This window comes from Dermacentor silvarum, chromosome 9 (assembly GCF_013339745.2).
Source record: "Dermacentor silvarum isolate Dsil-2018 chromosome 9, BIME_Dsil_1.4, whole genome shotgun sequence".
NCBI classification, from domain to species: domain Eukaryota; kingdom Metazoa; phylum Arthropoda; class Arachnida; order Ixodida; family Ixodidae; genus Dermacentor; species Dermacentor silvarum.
The window spans coordinates 106,684,592-106,695,474 of record NC_051162.1 but is presented as its reverse complement, the minus strand read 5'-3'; the positions used below and the strand labels follow the sequence as shown (position 1 = coordinate 106,695,474).

General features: G+C 51.2%; 1 protein-coding gene and 1 non-coding gene across 2 annotated transcripts; both read left to right on the top strand.

Moving 5' to 3' along the window:
• Positions 1–174: 174 nt before the first annotated feature.
• Positions 175–248, top strand: Trnat-agu (transfer RNA threonine (anticodon AGU)). Its single transcript has one exon. It is a non-coding gene; the product is annotated as a tRNA-Thr (tRNA).
• A 7,812-nt stretch (positions 249–8,060) lies between these two features.
• LOC125940142 (THAP domain-containing protein 11-like) lies at positions 8,061–9,952 on the top strand. The gene is made up of 3 exons (XM_049655865.1): positions 8,061–8,285; positions 8,878–9,118; positions 9,245–9,952. Exons 1-3 carry the CDS (start codon positions 8,159–8,161, stop codon positions 9,783–9,785), a joined length of 909 nt encoding a protein of 302 aa, XP_049511822.1. The 5' UTR covers positions 8,061–8,158; the 3' UTR covers positions 9,786–9,952.
• The last annotated feature ends 931 nt before the right edge of the window (positions 9,953–10,883 follow it).

The following is a 10,883-nucleotide window of genomic DNA, read 5'->3' as shown; positions in this document are numbered from 1 at the left end:
GAAGCCTAATAAGCGACGAGCTGCGCGTAGCTCGGCTCAGTTGCCGACCAGTATGGAATCGCGAAGTAGGCTAAAGGAATTGCGCAACGGAATCGCGATAAAAACTGGAAATACGGCTTTGAGTTGCGGCACCATCGGCGCATGGAAACGAGGCCAATTTCCTGGGCGCCCATCGGCGCCGTGGCTTAGTTGGTTAAAGCGCCTGTCTAGTAAACAGGAGATCGTGAGTTCGAATCTCACCGGTGCCTTTTTTTTGCTTCTGCAATTCTTTTTTCTCTCAATTTCTTTTTTTTACTGTGGGGGTGCTCAATTTAGGCAATATATAAAGCGTGCTGTCTTATAGGTGTTTGGAACAATCTAAAGGCTACATAGTATCTTTGGTAGAGGTAAGTAGAGCACTGCACAGGACCGGGCCGCCCGGGCCTGTGCAGTGCTCTACTTACCTCTACCAAAGATACTATGTAGCCTTATTTTCTTTTTTTACTGTGGGGGCGCTCAATTTAGACAATATATAAAGCGTGCTGCCTTATAGGTGTTTGGAACAATCTAAAGGCTACATAGTATCTTTGGTAGAGGTAAGTAGAGCACTGCACAGGCCCCGGCCGCCCGGGCCTGTGCAGCATTCTTTTGGCGGGCCCGGGCGGAGCCCGGGCTTGAACACACGGGCTTGTGCCGGGCCGTGCGAAGCATTTTTTTTGGCGGGCCCGGGCGGGGCCCGAGTCGGGCATAAGGCCGCGGGCCCGGGCCGGACTTAGGCTGGGAAATCATTGCAGCCGCACGAAATGTCATGTAAATACCACACGATTAACGGTGTGTCATATCAATCCTGCATACCATTCGACACAGAGAAATGCAGGCGGGTGTTCTTGCTTTTCGCTCCCGTCGAAATGCAGCCGCCGCGGTCGGGATTCGATCCCGCCACCTCGGGATTAACAGCGTCACAGCAAAGCCACTACGCCACCACGGCGGTCAAAGTGTTTTATTGCTTTATGTGCATCAGTTCTGCCCAATCATGATGAATAATATATTTTTGTTTAAGGAACGCTCGAAGGTCGATAAGGTGAAATATGAAAGCCGGGATACTATTGACACGTATACATGTTTATCTTTCACCGGTGGCCGCTTTCCACCGGCTAACAAATGTTAAACGTTATCGCTCGGCGCAGGACGCGCCTGTATCGGAAGTTTCTAGAACGTTGTCGATGCTTCTTTCCGTTGCCTGTTTTCACCGACGCTTATGTTATCTGATTAAATGACCGACGCGAATTGTCTAGAACTTTCTGGAAGACACGCGGGCATCAGGGATTAATCTGGAACCTTCGGTGACTCAGGTATAAAAGCCGACGCGCTTCGCCGCTGATCAGATTTCGACGATCGCCGACTGTGTTCGCCGCTATCGTTGTGCTTCAAGTGTAACTTGCTTTTGTGGGCACAGGTTCGCCCAATAAAGAATCAGTTTCGTCATTCCCAGTTTTACGACTGTTTGCTTCATCGTCACTACTACGTGACATCTGGTGGAGGTGCTAGTGCGTTCATGCAGTGAACGCCCCCGCAAAGCCGCGACCCAAGCCCGAAACCGGACGACGAGACCAACGTCGCCAAGGACCAGCGAGCTAGCCGTAGGCAGCAAGGACTTTTGCCAGAATACGGACTTCTTGCCGAGAAGACCACAGCGATCAAGGCCAAGTCAACGACCACAATGGCAGCCCCAGCGTCCCCCATCCTGCTGCAGCAACCTCGGGAGCCACCTACCTTCCGTGGATCATCAGCTGAAGACCCTGAAACATGGCTGGAGACGTACGAGAGGACCGCGACATTCAACAAATGGAGCGACGATGACAAGCTGCGCCATGTCTATTTTTCGTTGGATGACGCTGCTCGGACATGGTTTGAGAACAGAGAGACCACCCTGGTGACTTGGGACCTATTTCGCGAGAACTTCGTGAGGACCTTCACGAGTGTCGTACGAAAAGAAAGGGCTGAAGTTCTCCTGGAAACCAGAGTTCAATTGCCGAACGAGAGCATCGCGATCTTCACGGAGGAGATGACTCGCCTCTTCCGCCACGCCGACCCCGACATGTCTGAAGAAAAGAAAGTTAGGTTCTTGATGCGGGGCGTCAAGGAGAATCTATTCACCGGATTGATGCGCAACCCGCCCAAGACTGTGGCAGAATTTGTTTCGGAGGCGACAACGATCGAGAAGACGCTTGAAATGCGAGCCAGGCAATACAACCGCCGTGCGCTGACAAACTACGCCGAAGCTCAAGCTCTAGGCGCCAACGACCTGCACGAGGCGATCAGAGCGGTTGTACGGGAAGAGCTACAGAAATTATTCCCAAGATCGCAGCCTCAGGTGGCTTCAATCGCTGACATAGTTAAAGAAGAGGTTCAGCGATCACTGGAAGTGCCAGAAGTTCCGGCATCGCCTCAACCACAGCCGCAAGCGATGACCTACGCCGCCGTCGCCCGTCGTGAAGGCCCCCCTCCGCGCTCGCGCCAGGGCCCCGTAACGCCGCAGTTCCGTCGTCCACCGCCGCCGCCGCCAGCACGCCCGCCCGTCGCCCAGCGCAGCTACCAGCGGAAGACGGACATTTGGCGCGCCCCCGACCACCGCCCGCTCTGCTATCACTGCGGGGAAGCCGGCCATGTCTACCGCCGATGCCCATACCGCGAGAGGGGCCTACGAGGGTTCGCCGTCAACGCGCCACGTCCACAGCTTGGCGAGCGACCACGTGACATCGCCGACTACCTTGCCGGAGCCCAGTGGCAACCACGACGACCCTCACGCTCGCCGTCACCAGGCCGCTACACCTCGCCGCATCGCCGCCTGTATGCCGGCCCAACCCGGGGCCGATCTCCCAGCCCATACCCGGGAAACTAAAAGCAGCAACCGATGGAGGTGCGGTTGCTGTACGACGCAATGCCGAAGATCCTCCGCCGCCCGACGACGACGACGACGATTCGCGAATCATCACGACGAGATATCAGCACGCCGCCTAGCAACAGCCTTGACAACACATCGCCGCCGAACGAAGACCTTCCGACGCGACGTAGCAGCAGCAGAGCAAGCCGACGCAGCCGTGATCCGACGCCACGAATTAACCGCAACGCCAGACGCCGGTCTACCGATCTAGACGTGCTCATCGATGGTCATAACGTCACCGCTCTCGTCGACACTGGCGCCGACTATTCAGTTTTCAGTGGCACGTTCGCCGCCAAGTTAAAGAAGGTGAAGACGGCCTGGCAAGGACCCGATATACGGACAGCGGGAGGTCACCTAATAACGCCGGCTGGAATCTGCACAGCGCGAGTCACGGTAAACAAACGCACTTACCCGGCGAGCTTCGTAATCCTGCCGCACTGCTCCAGGGACGTCATCCTAGGCATGGACTTTCTAAACCAACATGGTGCAGTCATCGATTTAAGGTCCAAGTCGATAACGCTTTCAACACACAAAGCGATACCGCCGGATACAAGCATCAGTTACCATGCCTTGAATGTGCTTGAAGAACAAGTCACCGTTCCACCGCGCTCCAGCGTAATGATTTCCGTCGGTACCGAAGTGCCTGCAGACATGGAAGGCGTCATCGAGGGCGATCATCACTTACTGCTCGACCGTGAAATTTGCGTCGCTAGAGGCATAGCTGAGCTACGTTCAGGGAAAGCAAGGGTGATGCTCACGAACTTCAGCCCCGAATATAAGCACATTAACAAAGGCACCACGGTCGCCTACATCGACGAAATAGTACAAGCCAGCAGTGCTTTCGCCTTCACGGATTCCAGTGCACCTGCAACGACGACTATAATACCTGAGCCAACTTTCGACGTCAATCAGAACCTTTCCAGGCATAAGAAAGAACAACTAAAAGCTCTGCTCCTGCAATACAAGGACTGCTTCTCGTCGTCGTCAAAAGTTCGACAAACCCCTGTCGCCAAGCACCGCATCATCACCGACGAAAATGTCCGCCCACTCCGTCAGAGCCCGTACCGTGTTTCGGCACGCGAACGTGAAGCCATAAGGCACCAAGTCGACGAAATGCTACGCGACGACATCATCCAGCCGTCCAAGAGTCCGTGGGCGTCCCCCGTGGTGTTAGTGAAGAAGAAGGATGGAACCCTACGTTTCTGCGTCGATTATCGTCGGCTCAACAAGATCACGAAGAAGGACGTATACCCCCTCCCACGGATTGACGACGCCTTGGATGGACTCTACAACGCAAAGTATTTTTCATCGATGGACCTCAAAACCGGCTACTGGCAAATCGAAGTCGACGAGAGGGACCGGGAGAAGACTGCCTTTATAACACCAGACGGACTGTTCGAGTTCAAGGTCATGCCGTTTGGTCTTTGCTCGGCACCTGCGACTTTCCAACGCGTCATGGATACAGTACTGGCAGGCTTGAAGTGGCAGACTTGCCTCGTCTATTTGGACGACGTCGTTGTGTTTGCCTCAAGCTTCGAAGAACACCTGCGGCGCCTTGAAACAGTTCTTCAAGCAATCAAAACCTCCGGACTCACGTTAAAGCCCGAAAAGTGCCGCTTCGCATATGAGGAGCTCTTGTTTTTGGGCCACGTCATCAACAAGTCTGGAGTGCGCCCCGACCCTCAGAAAACTGCGGCCATCTCCAACTTTCCTCCGCCCGCTGACAAGAAGGCAGTGCGTAGATTTCTTGGACTGTGCGCCTATTACAGGCGCTTCGTCAAGAATTTCTCACGGATCGCTGAGCCACTGACGTATCTCACGAAGGCCGACGTCGAGTTCAAGTGGGAGACGCCGCAAGTCGAAGCATTCGAAGAACTGAAGCGACGCCTGCAATCGCCGCCAATACTTGCGCATTTCGACGAAAACGCCGATACGGAAGTCCACACCGACGCAAGCAGCGTAGGACTCGGCGCCGTGCTTGTGCAGAGGACTGACGGACTAGAAAGGGTTGTCAGTTACGCTAGCCGGTCGCTATCGAAGGCGGAAGCAAATTATTCCACAACAGAAAAGGAGTGCCTCGCCATCATCTGGGCTACATCAAAGTTTCGCCCCTACCTCTATGGCAGGCCCTTTAAAGTTGTGAGCGACCACCACGCCTTGTGTTGGCTAGCTAACTTGAAGGATCCTTCAGGTCGCCTCGCACGCTGGAGCCTGAGACTTCAAGCATTCGACATCACCGTCGTTTACAAGTCCGGGCGAAAGCACTCTGACGCCGATTGTTTGTCTCGCGCCCCCGTCGAACCGCCGCCACAGGACGACCAGGATGACGACACTTTCTTGGGACCCATCAGTGCCGACGAATTCGCTGAACAACAGCGAGCCGACCCGGAACTAAGGAGCCTTGTAGACTACCTAGAAAGCAAGACCGTCACTGTGCCGAAGGAGTTCAGGCGAGGATTGGCGTCGTTTTCCTTGCAAAACGATATTCTCCTAAAGAAGAACTTTTCGCCTCTCCGAGCCAACTACCTCCTCGTGGTGCCCTCAGCGTTGCGTCCAGAGGTTCTGCAAGCTCTCCATGACAACCCAACGGCTGGACATCTCGGTTTTTCCCGCACGCTCGCGAGGATACAAGAAAAATACTACTGGCCTCGCCTCTCTGCCGACGTCGCCCATTACGTAAGGACATGTCGAGACTGTCAACGGCGCAAAACACCGCCGACAAGGCCAGCCGGACTTCTACAGCCGATCGAACCACCTCTCCGACCATTCCAGCAGATCGGGATGGACTTACTTGGGCCTTTTCCGACGTCGACGTCCGGGAATAAATGGATCGTCGTAGCTACGGACTACCTCAACCGCTACGCCGAAACAAAAGCCTTGCCCAAAGGCAGTGCCGCCGAGGTAGCCCGATTCTTCGTTGAGAACATCCTCCTGCGTCACGGTGCCCCAGAAGTCCTCATCACTGACAGAGGCACGGCCTTTATGGCAGAACTAACTCAAGCCATCCTGCGGTACAGCCAGACAAGCCATCGCCGCACCACCGCCTACCACCCGCAGACGAATGGCCTCACCGAGCGCCTAAATAAGACCATCGCCGACATGCTGGCAATGTACGTCGACGTCGAACACAAGACGTGGGATGCCATCCTTCCGTACGTGACCTTCGCATACAACACGGCCGTGCAAGAAACGACGCACATGGCGCCGTTCAACCTGGTCTACGGAAGGAACGCGGCAACGACGCTTGACGCCATGCTACCAGACGTCGCTGACGAAGAAAATGTCGACGTTGCCACTTATTTGCAGCGTGCCGAAGAAGGTCGACAGCTCGCCCGCCTGCGCATCAAGAACCAGCAGAGGACCGACAGCCGACACTACAATCTTCGACGACGCTACGTCGAGTACCAGCCCGGCGACCGTGTTTGGGTCTGGACTCCGATTCGCCGACGAGGACTTAGCGAGAAACTGTTGCGTCGCTATTTCGGACCATATAAGATAATCCGACGTATTGGCCCACTGGACTATGAGGTCGTGCCAGACGGCATTTCGCAATCACAGCGGCGCCGGGCACGACCTGAAGTCATCCATGTGGTGCGTCTTAAACCTTTCTACGCCCGCTGACGACCTTAGGTACTTCGTTACTTTGTTATTGTTTTTTTGTTTGTTTGTTTGTTTGTTGTTTATTACGCATGGTTTTGTTTTCGCTTTCGTGTTTGTAGCATCGGTACGATGCTTTTTAAGGGGAGGGTATTGACACGTATACATGTTTATCTTTCACCGGTGGCCGCTTTCCACCGGCTAACAAATGTTAAACGTTATCGCTCGGCGCAGGACGCGCCTGTATCGGAAGTTTCTAGAACGTTGTCGATGCTTCTTTCCGTTGCCTGTTTTCACCGACGCTTATGTTATCTGATTAAATGACCGACGCGAATTGTCTAGAACTTTCTGGAAGACACGCGGGCATCAGGGATTAATCTGGAACCTTCGGTGACTCAGGTATAAAAGCCGACGCGCTTCGCCGCTGATCAGATTTCGACGATCGCCGACTGTGTTCGCCGCTATCGTTGTGCTTCAAGTGTAACTTGCTTTTGTGGGCACAGGTTCGCCCAATAAAGAATCAGTTTCGTCATTCCCAGTTTTACGACTGTTTGCTTCATCGTCACTACTACGTGACACTATTCAGAGCCATTATACGAGTTGGGCGTACAAGGCGCAAGCCAGGAGCCCAATCAAGATGATCATATCAGAGCCCACCATTTTGGTCAGCACCCACATCCGTGTCTCATGGGACGCACGGAGCCCGCAGAAAGCGCGAGCTTGCATGTGAGCTCCCTAGTAGCACAATGCTCATAACACCCTCAAGTGGCCGCCCCGGCGCTATAATTGGCGCTTGCTGGACCAACAGAGATGGCGCATGGCCGGTCGCGTGGTCAGGCCACAGTCTGTGCACCTGTGTGACTCCAGGCAGAGGCACGTCCGGATCAACAGAGGTTGTTGAGGGGTCAGGTTTCTGCAACGAAAGAAAGTGAGGAGAGAGAGAGAGAGAGAGAAAAACAAACACTCTCCGTCGCCGCTGGTACCGCTGCTGCTGCAAGAGCAAGTGCAGCATGTGCGGTGTAACAGCACTTGCTCTAGAATGACATCACTTTGGAGATATGCGCCATCAAACTAGCTCTAAAAATGCACTGTTGTTCCACTTACCTTTTTACCAAAATGCTGCGTTATACATTGCAGCACAAAAGTAACTGGAACGCCCATGTATTTCGTCCCACACTTTGGGAAACAATATCTCGAAACTGGTGTCATCCGGGAAATTCATTTCGAGTAGATACGACTGACAAGCTCACCGGCTATAATTCGTAAATTGCAATATGCGTCGTAAAGTAATTAACTAAGAAGTTAATTAGTGATTTCTTGTTAATTAGTTGAACGTGTTTGGATCACGACCTCCTCTATAAATTGGCGACCTGCCCCTACGGCGCGCTCCAGCGCGCCGATTTTGTTTTGCTTGTTTATTTTATTTTAGTTCTGTTAGCTGCCACGGCGAAACGTGGCGCCACAACTTACCCCCATGCCCGATCGCTCGGCGTGTAGTTGTATGGGTGTTCTGTGGTGCAGTTGTATGTTGTTGTTCGTCTGCCATTTTCCACGTGTTTTTCAGTCGTGTTCTTAATTGCTACAAAGTGTGCTCGCGCAGCTTAAACAGCGCTTGCGAAAGCACTGGTCGCAACAGCGATGGTTTACTGTTGCGTGCCGTTTTGTAAATCGAGCGGACGGACATCTGCTGGCATCTCATTTCACGAGTTTCCTGTCACTGATGTGCGCGTACTTTGGCTGAAGAAGATATCTCGCCAAGGCGAAGGTAAGTTATAGTAAAATAAGCTCTGGGTGCTGTTAAAGGATAGCGGCCGGTAACAGCATGTATGTCATTCCCAGCAATATTGTCAAAACAGTAGTCTGTATGACTAAAGAGGATGCGTTCATTGTAATTCGTTCGATGCTCGCGGTACTCCGAGCATCCATGCTCGTAACTGCGCGAATTAACTACGTATCTTAATTGTCTTCTAATCAGTGACGCTACTAAGAATTTTTTAGCTACAGAATTGATGAGGGTCAGTTTGCAAACGATACAAGTTTGATATTACTGCTGCCCTGCGGTACCACTTTCGCGAAATACGCACGCGAGAATATGCATCAACTGCATTGCCGTTGTAATTATCCAGTTAAGGTTCTTCCAGACCACCAAATTTTCTGGCGCCTTCTGCCACGCTTTCCTGTTAATTAGTGCACGTCAATTATAGTTTGGTCGCTAGTCACCCAATTCTGCTGGAGCTGATGCCGTGTTGCTAAAGATTACTTTGAAGTATCATTGACATGCGAGCCATATCTCGTGACTGTTTTGACAACTTGCAGACCTAATTGCTACATGGCTTACATGCGCAAACTGTATGCAGGTCCGGGAAAACAGCCATGGGCGCCAAGCGACAGAAGTAAAGTTTGCAGCCTTCATTTTAAGCCTGATGACTATAGGGAAGGCCTTAAATCAAAAAGGCTAAAACCAGATGCTGTGCCATCAGTGTTCCCACACTACCCAGTGTATCTACAGGAGCAGCCCAAGAAGGGGCGAAGAGAATTGAAGCATCGATTAGCTTTGTCACCTGCAGATGGACCTGATGTGGATGCCAAAAGGAAGAAGTAGGTTCAGATTTTTTTTTTCATTGTGGTATGACTGATTTACGTAAATTTGAAAGGTGGCAATAACTGCTCACATTTCTGCCTAATGTCTCATGCAAAGTTAACAAGTTGTTCTTTACATTCCAGGATGGAAGCTTCTGTAGCTCCCTGCTTGCAACCCGAGGGCCAAAGTGTACAAGCGGAAATCGAGGACTGTGCAGATTACAACGAATCCTTTGAACCTCTATCTACAGAAGAACAATGCTGTTCTCAGCCTGTACCACTGGAAAAATTCAGTAGCCCTAACTTTTTAGATCTACAGCTACAAGACAGCCCCAAATGTGCACAGACACCTACAACACTGTTAGTACACTCCACGGAAAAGAAATTGATGCCAATGTGCCTTTCTCAGGAAATCCCATCCATCTTCTTGTTGCCTGCACCTGAAGCATCACGCAAGACTCCTTCAGCTTTAAGGAGGCTTACCAGGGCACAAGGAATGCAGACGAGACTTTCCTCTGCAAAAATAGTGACGCTGGTGAAGCAAGTAAAGACATTGAAAAGGAAATGCCAAAGACTCCTTAAGAAGCAAGGGAGGCTACAGGAAGAGGCTTCTTCACTGAAGCAACAGGCTAAAAAAATGGATGCATGGATGAAGAAATCAAATTTCACCATTCTCCAGGTATGAAAAGTGTAAGCCACTAAGATAAATTGTATGACTACACAAATCCTTATGTAGTCATCCAAAATTAACTGTATTTATATCTATACAGCTGAACATCTTTGAGTAGGTACAAAGGAAAGATTGAGAGGAGGAAATATGATGATACAGTGACCGGTCAATTTTTTTTCTGTGCACCAGCCTAAGCATCTGCAATCCCCTATTTACCCATATTAATATCCTTACAGGGGAAGGTGGAAAACAACGACTCAAGGGCATTGTTTCTCCAGGAACAACTTACTTTACTGAGTGCCTCAAAAAAAAAAAACATTGGCTTGAAGAGACAATAAGGAACTGCGTGCTTTGGCATGCCAAATCACCATCTGGCTATCGTTTGCTCCGGGAGACAGGGGTTCTTGTGCTGCCCAGCCGTTCCACGTTGAAGCGCTATATTGGAGCGTGCACAGGACAAGTGGTGTCTTCCCTCATTAAACGACGGCTTCATGTTGAAGCGAAACTGCATACTGAACAGGTAAAATGTGAACTTTTGCTCAAAAGGGTGCATATCATGCTTTTGTTTGTTCCTGCAGGCACGTTTTGGATCTCTCGTTATGGACGAGATGTCCATAAAGCAAGCACAACCTACCAAAAGCACTCCGACATTGTACATGGTTTGGTGGATCTGGGGGGCGCAGAAGAAGACTATGGCCTAGAGGACCAGCTAGCAACACATCTTCTATGCTTTGTCTTTGTGGGATTGTCTACCCATTATAGGTATACACATAGATATGTAAACAATCGTTAACCAATGAAGTCTGAAAGCTTCTATATCTTAATAAGACTGTGACCTTCTTTACAGGCTTCCTGTAGGCTACTATTTCACAAGGGCCTTGAACGGTGAACAGCTCCATCTATTAGCCATGAAAGTTATGGAGTCTGTAGAAGATGCAGGGTTTAAAGTGACACGGCTCGTTGGGGACAATCATAGTGCCAACTGCAAGTTTTTTGCAATGTTGTCCGGTGGCAGCATCAAGCCTGTTATTACGTGAGTAGAAATAGTTTAGCTGTGTCATGACCCAACCATTATGTGCCCTTTGTTAACCTGGGCTTTCATATGATTTGTAT